General features: G+C 47.2%; 1 protein-coding gene across 1 annotated transcript in view; it reads left to right on the forward strand.

The window, feature by feature from the left end:
• LOC140454059 (uncharacterized) overlaps positions 1-15,487 on the forward strand; it is a 31,328-nt gene extending 15,841 nt beyond the window's left edge. The window contains exons 5-6 of the mRNA XM_072549020.1: positions 6,920-7,051; positions 15,322-15,487. Of these exons, the coding sequence (XP_072405121.1) occupies positions 6,920-7,051; positions 15,322-15,487 (298 nt within the window). The remainder of the gene's footprint in view (positions 1-6,919; positions 7,052-15,321) is intronic.
• The last annotated feature ends 222 nt before the right edge of the window (positions 15,488-15,709 follow it).

The raw sequence follows: 15,709 nt of genomic DNA on the forward strand, positions 1-15,709 counted from the left end.
ACAACTTATTTTCCCACCTATTTTAGTGTCAACTCCAAAGTGGTTTTTAATCATTTCTATCCCTGCATTAATACCATTTGTAATTAATTTGATGCTATGTTCTGAACACTGTAATAAGCCAGCAGTTGCATCTTGCCAACTAGAAACATTTATCCCAACTCCCTGCTTTCTGTTGGTTCATCAAGACTCAATCCATGCTAATACATTACCCCAGCCCGATGTGGGTGGAATATTCCCCTGGATATGCTCCATAAAGCTCCTCAGACAGAATCTTCTAATCCCTCACCAAGTTCCATCACAAAGGATAAGGACAGCAGGTAGATGGGATTACCGCCACCTGCACGTCCCCCTCCAAATCACCACAGATCTGTGCGATGGATGGTCTATGTTATACGTTGGTCTGTGCGCTGATTGGTCTGTATGATGGGTGGTCGATGCGATGATTGGTCAGTATGATGGTTGGTCTGAGCGATGATTGGTCTGTGCAATGGTTGGTCAGTGCAGTGGTTGGACTGTGTGATGTTTGGTCTCTGTGCTGGTTGGTCTGTGCGATGGCTGGGTCTATCTGATGGTTGGTGTGTGTGATGATTGGGTCTGTGCGATGGTTTGTCTGTGCGATGATTAGTCTGTACGATGGTTGATCTGTGCGATGGTTGGCCTATGTGACGGTTGGCCTGTGTGACAGTTAGTCTGTGTGATGGTTGGTCTGTGCGATGGTTGGTTCCATGTGATGTTTGGTCTGTGTGATGGTTGGTCTGTGCGATGGTTGGTTCCATGTGATGTTTGGTCTGTGTGATGGTTGGTCTGTGCGATGGTTGGTTCCATGCAATGGTTGGTCTGCGCGATGGTTGGTCTGTGCGACGTTTGGTCTGTGCGATGGTTGGTCTGTGCGATGGTTGGTCTGTGTGATGGTTGGTCTGTGCGATGGTTGGTCTGTGCGATGGTTGGTCTGTACAATATTTGTTCTGTGCGATGGTCGGTCTGTGCAATGATTGGTGAATGAGATGGTTGGTCTGTGGGATGGTTGGTCTGTGTGATGGTTGGACTGTTCAATGGTTGGTCTGTGCGATGGTTGGTGAGTGCAGTGGTTGGACCATACAATGGTTGGTCTCAGTGATGGTTGGTCTGTGCAATGGTTGGTGCATGAGATGATTGGTCTGTGCGATGGTTGGTCTGTGGGTTGGGTTGGTCGGTCTGTGTGATGGGTTGGACTGTTCAATGGTTGGTCAGTGTGATGGTTGGGACAGTTCAATGGTTGGTCTGTACGATGGTTGGTCTATATGATGGTTGGTCTGGGAGATGGTTGGGTTTGTCTGATCGTTAGTCTGTGTGATGGTTAGTCTGTGTGATGATTGGTCTGTGCGATGGTTGGGTCCATGCGATGGTTGATCTGTGTGATGGTTGGGCTGTGCGATGGTTGATCTGTGTGATAGTTGTTCCGTGCGATAGTTGGTCTGTGCAATGGCTGGTCTGTCCGATGGTTGGTCTGTGCAATAGTTGGACTGTGCAATGATTCATCTGTGTGATGGTTGGTCTGTGTCAGGCTTGGTCTGTGCAATAGTTGGACTGTGCGATGGTTGATCTGTGCGATGGTTGGTCTATGCGATGGTTGGTCTGTGTGATAGTTGGGTCTGTGTGATGGGTGGTCTATGCAATGATTAGTCTGTATGATGGTTGGTCTGTGCGCTGGTTGGTCTGTGCGCTGGTTGGTCTGTGCGACGTTTGGTCTGTGCGATGGTTGGTCTGTGCGATGGTTCCTCTGTGCGATGGTTGGTCTGTACAATATTTGTTCTGTGCAATGGTCGGTCTGTGCAATGATTGGTGCATGAGATGGTTGGTCTGTGCGATGGTTGGTCTGTGGGTGGGTTGGTCTGTGTGATGGGTTGGACTGTTCAATGGTTGGGACAGTTCAATGTGTGATGGTTGGTCTGTGCGATGGTTGGTCTGTGTGATGGTTGGACTGTGTGATGGTTAGACTGTTCAGTGGTTGGTGTGTGCAATGGTTGGGACTGTACGATGGTCTGTGTGATGGTTGGGTCTGTGTGGTGGATGGTCTGTGTGATGGTTGGTCTGTGCAATGGTTAGTCGGTGCAGTGGTACTGTACAATGGTTGGTCTCTGTGATGGTTGGTCCGTGCAATGGTTAGTCTTTGCGATGGTTGGGTCTGTGTGATGGTTGGTCTTTGCGATGATTGGGTCTGTACGATGGTTGGGTCTGTGTGATGGTTGGTCTATGTGAAGATTGATCAGGCTGATGGTTAGTGTGTGGATGGCTGGATGTGTGCAATGCTTGAACTGTGTGATGGTTGGTCATTTTGATGTTTGGTCTGTACGATGGTTGGTCTGTATGATGGTTGATCTGTGAGATGTTTGGTCTGTGTGATGGTTGGTCTGCATGTTGGTTGGTCTGTGCTATGAATGGTTTGTGTGATGGTTGGTCTGTGCAATGGTTGGTCTGTACAATATTTGGTCTGTGCGATGGTCGGTCTGTGCAATGATTGGTGAGTGAGAGGGTTGGTCTGTGTGATGGTTGGTCTGTGGGATGGTTGGTCTGTGTGATGGTTATACTGTTCAATGGTTGGGTCTGTGTGGTGGATTGTCTGTGTGATGGTTGGTCTGTGCGACGGTTGGTCTGAGCAGTGGTTGGATTGTGCGATGGTTGGTCTCTGCAATGGTTGGTCTGTGCGATGGTTCGTCTACACGATGGTCGGTCTGTGCAATGATTGGTGAGTGAGAGGGTTGGTCTGTGTGATGGTTGGTCTGTGGGATGGTTGGTCTGTGTGATGTTGTACTGTTCAATGGTTGGTCTGTGTAATGGTTGGTCTGTGCAATGGTTGGTCTGTGTGATGGTTGGACTGTTCAATGGTTGGAGTGTGCGATGGTTGGGTCTGTGTGGTGGATGGTCTGTGTGATGGTTAGTCTGTGCAATGGTTGGTCGGTGCAGTGGTTGGACCGTACAATGGTTGGTCTCAGTGATGGTTGGTCTGTGCAATGGTTAGTCTGTGCGATGGTTGGTCTGTGTGATGGTCGGTCTGTGCGATGATTGATCTGGGCGATGGTTGGTCTGTGAGATGGCTGGATGTGTGCAATGCTTGAACTGTGTGATGGTTGGTCATTTTGATGGTTGTTCTGTACTTGGTTGGCCTGTACGATGGTTGATCTGTGTGATGTTTGATCTGTGTGATGGTTGGTCTGCATGATAGTAGGTCTGTGCAATGGATGGTTTGTGTGATGGCTAGTCTGTGCGATGGTTGGTCTGTACAATATTTGGGAAAGTGTGGTGGATGGTCTGTGCAATGGTCGGTCTGTGCAATGTTTGGTACGTGCGATGGTAGGTCTGTGTGATGGTTGGGACTGTGTGGTGGATGTTCTGTGTGATGGTTGGTCTGAGCGACGGTTGGTCTGTGCAGTGGTTGGACTGTGTGATGGTTGGTCTCTGAGATGGTTGGTCTGTGCGATGGTTGCATCTGCACGATAGTTGGTCTGTGCGATGGTTGCGTCTGCACGATGGTTGGTCTGTGTAGTGAAGATGGTCTGTGTGATGATTAGGTCTGTGTGATGATTGGTCTGTGCAATGTTTGGATTGTGTGATGGTTGGTCTGCATGATGGTTGGTCTGTGTAATGTTTGGTCTATACGATGGTTGGTCTGTGTGACGGTTGATCTGTGCGACGGTTGGTCTGTGCAGTGGTTGGACTGTGTGATGGTTGACCTGCGTGATGGTTTGTATGATGGTTAGTCTGTACGATGGTTGGTCTGTACGATGGTTGGTCTGTACGATGGCCAGACAGTGCAATGTTTGGTCTGTGCGTTGGTTGGGTCTGTTTGATAGTTGGTCTGTGCGATGACTGATCTGGGCGATGGTTGGTCTGTATGATGGTTGGTCTGTGCAATGGATGTTTTTTTTTAGTGCTTATTTTTTCCCCAGCACCCATGGTATGTGTGTGCAGGTGTGAAACACAGTGAAAGACACAAAGTGTACGAATCTTTATTCAATTGCCACCACCAGGAAGATATGAAAAACACCCGAGTGGCCAGTGACAAGCACTGCCCTTCAAACCACAGGGCAATGCTGTGTGATCAGAACAGTGAAGGGGAGGGTAGGGACTAAATCAAAATAGAGTTGGAGGGAGAAATAATGCACTCCACTCCCTGCGGCACCCACCTCTCCCTGAACGACTCCAGGGTGTTGGTGGACACCGCGTGCTTCTTCTCCAAGGACACCCGGGCTCTAACGTAACCCCGGAAGAGGGGTAGGCAATCGGCCCTAACGACTCCCTCCACGGCCCGCTGCCTGGACCTGTTGATGGCCAGTTTGGCCAGGCCCAGGAGCAGACCCACGAGGAGGTCTTCGGACCTACCCTCCCTCCTCCGTACCGGGTGCCCGAAGATCAGGAGCATGGGACTGAAGTGCAGCCAAAAGCAGAGGAGGAGGTTTTTAAGAAAATCAAAAAGGGAGTGCAAACATCCACACCCAATATATACATGGTCCACGGACTCCACAGCGCCACAGAACAAGCAGTTGGGCTGGGAGTCCGTGAACCACCGCAACCTGCGGTTGCAGGGGACTGCTGCGTGCAGCACCCTCCACCCCAGATCCCCGAGAGAAAGGGGGAGGACTTCCGCGTAGAGAGCCCTCCACTGGGGATCCCCACCGCCCGATGGCAAATGGGCACGCCAAGGCGTGTCCGGACGGTGGATGAGGGAGAAGAGGTGGACGGTGTGCAGCAGCAGTCGATACAGGGCCCTCCTTTTTACATCTTTGAAGGGAACAAAATTAAAATTTCGGAGGCAGCTCAGGTTGTGGGGCACAGGCTCCCGCGGGAAGTACGGGACCTTGGGGCCAATGTGAAATTCCGTCCGGGCTGGGGTGAGTGCGGACGGGATCCCACCGCACACCTGAGCGTCCTCCAATCGGTGCACTACGTCGGGTCCGAGCACCGCCGTTTTAAGGTGTCGGATGGCGGTGGCCACATACCGGACGTCTACCGCTGCCCTCCTTTTTTTTTTTTTCCTTTTTCTTATATTTAACCCCCACACTACCGCCTAAGTGCGGTAGTGCTTATTTTTATTCCCCAGCACCCATAGTGTGTGTGTGTGCAGGTGTGAGACACAGTGAAAAGACACAAAGTGCACGAATCTTTATTCAATTTCCACCACCAGGAAGATATGAAAAACACCCGAGTGGCCAGTGACAAGCACTGCCCTTCAAACCACAGGGCAATGCTGTGTGATCAAAACAGTGAAGGGGAGGGTAGGGACTAAATCAAAATAGAGTTGGAGGGGGAAATGATGCACTCCACTCCCTGCGGCGCCCACCTCTCCCTGAACGACTCCAGGGTGTCGGTGGACACCGCGTGCTCCTTCTCCAAGGACACCCGGGCTCTAACGTAACCCCGGAAGAGGGGCAGGCAGTCGGCCCTAACGACCCCCTCCACGGCCCGCTGCCTGGACCTGTTGATGGCCAGTTTGGCCAGGCCCAGGAGCAGACCCACGAGGAGGTCCTCGGACCTGCCCTCCCTCCTCCGTACCGGGTGCCCGAAGATCAGGAGCGTGGGACTGAAGTGCAGCCAGAAACAGAGGAGAAGGTTTTTAAGAAAATCAAAAAGGGAGTGCAAACGCCCACACCCAATATATACATGGTCCACGGACTCCACAGCGCCACAGAACAAGCAGTTGGGCTGGGAGTCCGTGAACCACCGCAACCTGCGGTTGCAGGGGACTGCTGCGTGCAGCACCCTCCACCCCAGATCCCCGAGAGAAAGGAGGAGGACTTCCGCGTAGAGAGCCCTCCACTGGGGATCCCCACCGCCCGATGGCAAATGGGCACGCCAAGGCGTGTCCGGACGGTGGATGAGGGAGAAGAGGTGGACGGTGTGCAGCAGCAGTCTATACAGGGCCTTCCTTTTTACATCTTTGAAGGGAACAAAATTAAAATTTCGGAGGCAGCTCAGGTTGTGGGGCACAGGCTCCCGCGGGAAGTACGGGACCTTGGGGCCAATGTGAAATTCCGTCCGGGCTGGGGTGAGTGCGGACGGGATCCCACCGCACACCTGAGCGTCCTCCAACTGGTGCACTACGTCGGGTCCGAGCACCGCCGTTTTAAGGTGTCGGATGGCGGTGGCCACATACCGGACGTCTACCGCTGCCCTCCTAGCTATGTATGGATGGGACTGTATCATGAGCAATGCTTGCAGCTTCACAATCGTTAACCCTGAGTTTGCCAACCAAACTTTATGCACACCCAAACCACTTCAAATGGGTGTCCACAATGAACATTAAGCCCATGAAAAGATTAGCATAGTCACATGCAACCCTGCCAATCTCACAAATGCGGGGGCGCTGTTGGTGCCAATGTTTGTCCTTGTTGACACTCTGGGCACTATCCCACCAATGCAGCTATGTTGGCATTAAACCCTGGCCAACACACTTGGCTTCTTGGAGACCCCTGGATGACCCTGGTGGAGCTCAGCCAGTATCTGGTGATGACCTTTACTCTGGACAATCACCCTTGCACCCCTGTAATAATATGGAGTCCTCTATAGTGATCTGGTCTCACTGGATCCAGAAAAGTTTCCACCTGGGTGACGATGACCCTTCTGTTTCCCCCATTACCAAAAGCTGTTTCGGTTTTGCTAGGACAGGAGCTTTGTGTCCACAGTTGGATATTGTCAGCAATGACTGGAAAGGTGTCCAGGAATTTTAAAACCAAAATGGACTCTTCCAGTGGGAGGCAGCTCAAGGCATCTGCACTAGCCACTTGGCTTCCTGGATGGTATTCCAACTTGTACTCTTCGTGCTGAGAATAAGTGCCCAACGCTGAATTCTACCGGAAGCTATGGGTGGCACTGCCTTGCCTTCCTTCAGTAGCCATAGCAGGGGTTTGTGATCTGTAATTGTGACAAATTTCCATCTGTAAAGGTATTGGTTGAACTTCTTCACGTCAAAGATATCCGCCAAACCTTCCATCTCTATCCAGGCATACTTGCATTCGGCATCAGCCAGAGTCGAGGAACCATACACGATTGGGCGTTCTTCTCCATTGGGCCATCGGTGAGCTGACACTACCCCGATTCTGTACGGAGAGGTATCGCATGTTAGCACTACCTTTTGCTTCGGATCGTAGTGTACCAATATGTTCAATGACAATAGCTGTTTCTTCACGTCCCGAAAGGTGACTTCTTGGCTACACGACCATTCCCAGGGCTGACAGGTGTAAGGGTGCCAAGGTGGAGTCTAGGTTATGTATGAATTTTCTGTAATAATTCACTAACACAAGGACAGACCAAAGCTCGGGTATGTGGGAGCTGGGACTCTTTTGATCACCCTCACTTATCCTCGAAGGGGTGTAATCGGTCTTGCTGACTCTGTAACCCAAGTAGGTCACATATTGTTGGAACACATATTGTCCCCATCTAAGGAGCCTGGGAGAAATGTTTATGCACCATGTCCAAGTTCTCCAAATGCTCTTTATTGGTCTTCCCTGTTATGATTACATCACTCAGATAAATGACAACCTGAGGTAGCCTGTTATGGATCAGACCCCCTAAAAACATTTCAGAAAAGTATCCTAGACCCTAACGTTGTTCATTTTATAAGCAGGTGTATAGTGGATATTTCAGGAGTGATGCAGCTAGTCAAACCTCTTAGTTTTAAACAAAACAGAATTTATTTATAAGGTTGCTGAATGAAACACAAACAAAAGAGAACAGAATACAGAATAACTTATCAGAAAACCCAACAGATCATCCCAATTTAATGATGCTGTTCCAAATACCTGCAGCAATCCCCATGAACACCCCTTTGGCACAAAAGAGTGGGTCCAGCAGCTTTTCCAACTGCCTGACTGTTTTCAGTGAATAGCCAGACCACACAAACCAGAGATAGTCTGAGCTGGGAAGAACTGACCATTCTCCTTTCATTGTACAAGTGCTTTTTTTAAAGACTTAAAAGCCTTTTGCTGGAGGCAGCACCTGCTAGCTATAAGCAAATTGGCCCCAAAACCCTTTAAGCCACAGACTTTTCAAAGCCTGTGTTTTTAACTATTTCTCTCAAACAAAACCGAGGACACCATAAAGGGGCAGCTTCATCACAAGCCCTTGGAAAATGTTCTCCATGGTCCACTGGAAAAGGGCACAAGCTGGTGATACTCCAAATGGTAGTCTTGTGTATTGGTATAAATCCTTATTGGTATTAATTGGAGTGTACTTCTGGGAGTTCTCATTCAGTTACAATTGCAGGTGGGCCTGGTTCATGCCCATTTTCCTAATGGACAGCACTACCCCCCGCTGGCAACTTTGTGCACAAGTCCTCTATGTGAGGGATCGGGTATTTATCCGGCTGCGTGAAGCAGTTCACCATTTGCTTAATATCCCCATAAAAGGTGAACTGAGCAGTCAGGCTTCACAATCAGTTTGATGGCCCATTCCACAAGCTGTATTGGTTCGATGATCCCTTCGCTCTCCTGATTTCTGCCTCTACTTTTGCCCAAAAGGCCAATGGCATTGGGCGGGGCCTTGCAACATCTCAGAATTGCCTCCTGGTCAACATGGAAAGTGGCTTTGTCCCCTTTTGGTAGACCCAAGCCCTTCCTGAAATACTCCAGGGTATTTCACAAGGACTTCACTGAGGCAGCCATTTTCTAGTCGAAAAATGTTGAGCTAATCAAAGTGAATTTTTTTCAACCAACTTCACCCCATCAGGTTTGGGCCCAAGCCTTTTACTACCATCAGAGGTAACTCAACTAGCTGCTTCTCTAGGAGACCAGAACAGAAGTCATACCCTCATTCTGCAATAGTTCCCCAGTGTACATTCTCAGCGTGGCTGAGGTCTTGTGCAAACATAATAGTTGGAGTCCCAAATGAGTCTTGTTGAAAACAGATTCTGCGCCAGTATCGACCTCCATGGGAACTAGGTGATCATTTAACCGAACATTAATTTTAATTTGTTCTGATTTAGATGTTGCTAAGCAATTTAATTGTTCCAACCCACATGTAGGGGGACTTTCCAGGGTGTGCACTCTCCTCGGTACCGGCCTACGAGTTTTCCTCCTCAGGTCAGGCCTTGTAGGACTCCTTTGCTGTCTCAAGTCCACATACCGGCAGTAACTACAATGGCTTGCCAGTCCAGATGACCGAGGAACACTTGACCAAGGCTCGGCTTTGTTCTGTGGCTTTGCAGTGGGATGGCCTGGGGTCCGTCTGCTCAGTCTATGCCCTGCATAAGGTTCTGCAATTGCCTACACTTGAGTGGTGTTTCCCAAGCTCAGTGGGACAGGTGAGGGAGTCCACTTCCATTGGGACGCCCTGCAGGTCCCATGGTCCACTTGCCACATCTTCTAATGACAAACCAGGTTGAAGCTTGTTTGAAGTGCAGTTGGGCTTCACTTAGTAGATGTTGTTGCATTGTTATTTCATTAATCCTACATACCAAACGGTCTCTCAGCATCTCAACCTTGCCAAAAGTCCTAAAACTGATTCCCCTGGTTCTCTAACAGCCTAATAAAACTGATCGCACCTCATTATTAGAGGAGGTTTGGGGTCGTAATATTCCTTAAACAACTCTGTCAACCCTTGGAAGGTTTTAGTGTCTGGTGCCTTTGAGAAAGTTAAGGCCCTTATAGCTGAAAATGCTGCAGGTCTGCAAGCATTCAGAAAGGTTACTGATTAGTTTTCATCTGTCCCAGTGTCATTTGCCTGTAAAAAAAAATCACATTATTTCCACATACTGGGCTCAGTCTTTAACAGCAGGATCAAATGAGTCAAGCTTCCCAAATAAAGGCATGATGCCAGAAGTGCTTTCCCCAACTCTAAGATGACAGTTGCAAGCAAATGTTCTTCAGGCACATCCTGCTTTCTCTCATCACCACTGAAGTAACTGCACAGAGGCCAGTATCCTGTCACCAAGACACCCTTTATTTCCTTGTGCACAGTACATTGGCCATGGCCAGCCAGCTTGGAGTCAGTTCTCTGAACAGAGGAGATTCTAATCTCCTGTTAATGTTGATCAGTCAGGGCTTCCTGATTGGCAGCCCAGGTTAACAACCCTACCAATGACCTTGGAGTCAATGAGATCCACCTGGTTCCAATCACTACACCTTCCTTATTCCCTGCTATGTTTGCACATACATATACTGTTTTTTTTTCCTTCTGGATATTTATTGAAATCTTTTATCCACTTCAATTCCCAAAAGTATCACTTTAAAGAAAATCAATGTCATTATCCACGCCACTTTTTATCCTGTTATATTAACTGCTTTCCTGTGATTATCAAAACTGTGAAGAACGTGAATTAATCTTTCACATTGAATTAGGGCCAATAGCCCAAATGTCCAAGTGCAGCATGTCTAAATCAGTTTTCCACCTCATTATCCAATCAGGCAAATTTCAAATGGACAAAATTTAATCCTGATCATTTCCAAACTGAAAACTAAAACGAAAAGTCAAATGCCAAGGGGCGACTGACAAGCTGACAAAGACATCTTTCCATCTCTTAGCAATGCAAGTAAAATGAACTGGCACAAACATAGCAACAAACTTGCTGCCTTTATCTAATCTCTGGGTAATTATCTCTTCAAAGGTTTTGCTCTCTTTAGCAAGAACAGTTCCTTAGTACCAATCAGGCTTCTAAGCTAAACATTGAATACTCTTTTCCATTGAGACTGAGAGAATAATCCTTTGAATAATATCCCCACCTTAAGCCAATCAGAAACAAAACTAGAAATTGCTGGAAAATCTCAGCAGGTCTGACAACATCTGTAGAACAGAGAAACAGAGTCAATGTTTCGGGTCCAGTGACCCTTCTTCAGAACAAGCTGATCAGGATTGTATCTTTTTCCTGAGACCTGGATTCCCAAGGTGATGATTTCTGTCAGATTTAAATGAGGTTTACTCACTGTTCATATTTATATGAATACATAGAATATCTCTTCTAGTACCAACGTATTCTCTTCGTTAAAATCGCTGGTAAATGTTTCAACCACACACTTTCTTTTTGTATTCTCTGCCTCTATTTATAAAACCAAGATCCTGTTTTCTTTCTTGGCTGTCCGATAACCGTGTTCAGACATCTTCAGTGATTTTAACAGGAATCATAGGCTTGAATGATTTCGGGGATGAGGGGTGAACTGGAGATGGTGGAGCTGCAGAACGGAAGGTCAAGGATATACTTCCAAATGAGGCACTTTGACAGGATTGATAGTGAAAAAAGGCGAGACCCAAACTTTCCAATAGTGACTGTTGTAATAACATAATGAATTAAAACTACTGTCCTTTTATGTAAAACGGGTTGAACCTTTAAAATTAACAATTCTGATGTGCTGTGACTGAGTGGAATGTATGTGATCACATGGCCCAAATGCACAAATAGGTTTTATTGAAATAGAGAGAAATGCTTTATTCCTGATGAAGGGCTTTTGCCCGAAACGTCGATTTCGCTGCTCGTTGGATGCTGCCTGAACTGCTGTGCTCTTCCAGCACCACTAATCCACTAATATCCACTACCAACCCACTGACTCCCACAGTTCTCTTGACTATCCATCCTCACAGCCTGCTTTCTGTGAAGACTACATTCCATTCTCCCAGTTTCTCCATCTCCGTCACATTATGTCCCGATGATGAACCCCCAAAATGTCCAACCGCGGATTCCCCAGCAGGGTCCTCAGCCCAGGTCTGACCCATCTCCTGCACTTCAGCCCTGACACTTTGTCTTCCTGCCCTCAACAGTGGAAGGGTTCCTATTGTCCTCACCCACCATCCCACCAGCATTCAAAGGACCATTAGCTGCCACCACCTCTAGTTGGGTCCCACCAGCAGACACATATTCCCCTCTCCTCCCTTGTCAGCCTTCTGCTAGGACACTCTGGTCCACTTCTCTTTCACTCTCAACACATCCCCACAGCCCCAAGGCATCTTCTCCTGCAACCGTCAAAGGTGTAAATCCTGCCCATTTAGGTCCTGCCTCCTCTGAGTTTAAGAGTCAATCACATTGCTGTGGGTTTGGAGTCACACGTAGGCCAGACCTGGTAATGACAATGGTGTCCTCCCTAAAGGACTTTAGAATTAAAGGTAATCTTCGTAAGAGTGCACAGAATCAAAGAGACCTGGGTGGACGTGTACATAAGTCATTATTCTGGATGCACTGGTGTTAGATTGGGGTGGACAAAGTTAAAAATCACACGACACCAGGTTATAGTCCAACAGGTTATTTGGAATAAGTAATTTAAAGTGACAGCTGGTTGAGAGAGCTGTAGAGTACACCGTATTCGAGGCTTTGTAAACAGGACATCGAGTACAAAAGCAAAGAGGTTGTAATGAACCCATGTAGGACACTCAGCTGAATTGAATTAGCTTTATTGTCTCATGTACTCAATAACTCTCAATCACACAGTGTACTATGTGTACAGTTTTGGACATCAGGCTTTAGGAAGGGTCTGAATGCATTGCAGAGAATGCAGAAGAGATTTAGGAAATTGGTTCTAGGAATGAGACCATTCAGTTTTGAGGAAAGCCTGGAGAACTTGGGTCTGTTCTCCTTGAAGACGGGAAGGCTAAGAGGAGATTTGGTAGATGTTTCCAAAAGCTTGAGGTGTTTGGACAGAGTAGATCAACAAAAACGATTCACAGATGTAAAAAGATTCAAGAACCAGAGGGCAAAGTATTGAGGTGTTTTGCAAAAGAAGCAAACGCAAAATGAGAAAAATATTTTTCACACGAATGATTAGGGTCTGGAATGCACTGCCTGGAAATATGATGGTGGCAGGTTCAAAGTGAGGCATTGTAGAGGGCATTGGATGATTATTTGGATGGAAACAGCGTGCAGGGTCATAGGGTCACAGGGAAAAGGCAGGAGATTGGCAAAAAAAAAACCTCAAATGCTCAATTAGCCTCTGCAAACATGATGGGCCAAATGGCCTCCATCTGCACCATAATAAACCTGTGAGACAAGGCAGCATGAATCAAAGTCATGAGCCCAAATTTAAAGGTTTCTGAAACTGGATCAAACCAGCTTCAGCTGGTTAATTCTTGTCTTGCAGTTACAATTATACTGTACCAAATCAAAAGTGTAACATTTAGTTAATTGCGAAATGACTAGACTTTAGATTGAAAATTAGAACATAGAACACAGAACATGACAGCACACAGGGACAGGTCCTTCGGCACATGATGTTGCACCGAACATGACACCAAATTAAACTCATCCCTTCTGCCTGCCCTTTGTCCACATCCCTCCAGCCCTTCCATATTCATGTGTTTATCTAAAAGTCTCTTAAACACCCCTCCCCTCTAACTGCAACAAGGACAGAATCCCCCAGTCCTCACATTCCACCCCACCAATGTCTGGATACATCGTATTATTCTCTACCATTTCCACCACCTACAAACGGACCCCACCATCAGAGATCTATTTCCCTCCCACCTCTATTCGCCTTCTGGAAAGACCGTTCCCTCCGTGACTCCCTTGTCAGATTAATGCCCCCACCATCCCACCTTCCTCTGCCACCACAGGAATTGCCCACACCTCCCTCCCTGACCTCCATCCAAGACCCCAAAGGGACCTTCCACATCCATTAATGTTTTACCTACACTTCCACAAATGTCACATACTGTATTCGATGCAATCTCCTTTACACTGGGAAGACAGGACACCTACTCGCAGAACACTTCAGAGAACATCTCCAGGACACACGCACGAAACAACCCCATCTCCCCGTGGCCAAAAACTTTCACACCCCCTCCCACTCCACCATGGACATGGAGATGCTGGGCGCCCTCCATCGTCAAACCTCAACCACCTGACACCTGGAGGAAGATCTTGGCACTCTGTAATCACACGGGATTAATATAGATTTCACGAGTTTCCTCATTTACCCCACCCCCACCTAATCCCAGAGCCAACCTTCTAACTTGGCACCACCCTCATGACCTGTCCTACCTGTCCATCTGCCTTCCCACCTATCCGCTCCACCCACCTCTCCAACTATTACCATTACCCCCACCTCCATCCACCTATTGCACTCTCAGCTACCTTCCCCCCAGCCCAACTCCCCTCCGATTTATCTCTCCAACCCCTTGGCTCACAAGCCTCGTTCCTGATGATGGGTTTATGCCGGAAACATCGACTCTCCTGCTCCTCTGATGCTTCCTGACCAGCTGAGCTTTTCCAGTAGCACACTCTTGACTCTGATCTCCAGCATCTGCAGCCTTCACTCTCTCCCACCATCTGCAAGGCCCAAATCAGGAATGGGGTGGAATACTCCCCACTTGCTTGGATGAGTGCAGCTCCAACAACACTCAAGAAGCTTGACACCATCCAGGTCAAAGCTGCCTCCTCGAATTACACCATATCACCAAACACCTACTCCCTATAATGACAATGCTCAGTCGTGTGCCAACTACAAGATGCAATGCAGAATTCATCTTAGACAGCAAGTTCCAAACCCATGACCACTCCCATCTGGAAGAACAATGTGTAAATTCCCTCTGAGCCACTCACCATACCGATTTGGGAATATATTATTGTTCCTCAGTGTGGCTTGGTCAAAATTCCCTCCCTGACAGTGTTGTGGGACTACTACAGTAAATAGCTGCAGTGGTTCAAGAACATAGCCCACGACCACCATCTCAAGGACAACTAGGGATGGCCCAGTAACACCAACATCTCATAAGCAAAGAAAAAAAATCTTCATATCTCCCTTACATCATTTGCTCAAAGCCTTAAATCTGTGCTCTCTCATTTCTGTACCATTAATAACCCTGCTGTTATAACCTCATACAGCCTCCAATCAATTGTCCTTCAAACTCCTTTACTCAAAGAAGAACAACTCAAGACTCTCCAACTTAAACCTCTTGCTAAAACCCTCCTTCCTTGAACCATTCCAGTAAGTCTCTCATCACCCTCGGAAGTCCCTTCATAACTTTCCTAAAATGTGATAATTACAAGTGAACACAAAACTCAAGTCATGTCTTATCCAGAACTTTATGAAGATTCAGCATATCTTCCCTTCATTGTACTCAGTATCACCGTTTATGAACTTCAAGGGCCCAAGTACTTTGCCAACCATTCTTTCGATAAGTGCTGCCTTCTTTCTGCACACATGTTTGGACTGCTGTTAAGTTTTGCCGGCCTCCCCTTAAACTTTCTGCAAATTACTTCACTTCCCCCTTCTCATCTGTCTCATATCTGCCCATTTTGTTCTCCATTATCATTGAGCAAACTGAGCAGAGGCTGCTCAAAGGGCTGAATGAACATTTCCTGTTCCTATTGTCCTGCTAATCCACTTTGGTCCAGAACATTAACGTTCTGCATTCTTAATTCTGCTGCAGGACTTTTAACAAGAAATTTGAAGGACAGCAATATGAAGAACATGTGATTACGTTTATGAAGGACTTGGAACAGGACAACCAACAATTTAATAAAACATTTTTTTACAGCAGTTTGTTTAACAAACATGGGCTAATGGAAATAACTTTCATGAAGAAACAAAAATAGACATCAAACAGTGAAATGTGTAAACCTATTATTCCAAACAATACAAAGTACATGCTGGATTGAACCTGAAGTAACGTGCCTAACTATGGTCTCCTTATCTAAGGACAGAAATACTTAATGTTGAGATTCAGACTCTATACAAAATTCCAGAATGAGAAAGTTCTTGTCAGGAAATAATCTTACTCGTAAGAAGGACAGCACGAAATGTAAGCCAAAAACGAA

The sequence above is a fragment of the Chiloscyllium punctatum genome, chromosome 3, assembly GCF_047496795.1.
Source record: "Chiloscyllium punctatum isolate Juve2018m chromosome 3, sChiPun1.3, whole genome shotgun sequence".
Taxonomy (NCBI): domain Eukaryota; kingdom Metazoa; phylum Chordata; class Chondrichthyes; order Orectolobiformes; family Hemiscylliidae; genus Chiloscyllium; species Chiloscyllium punctatum.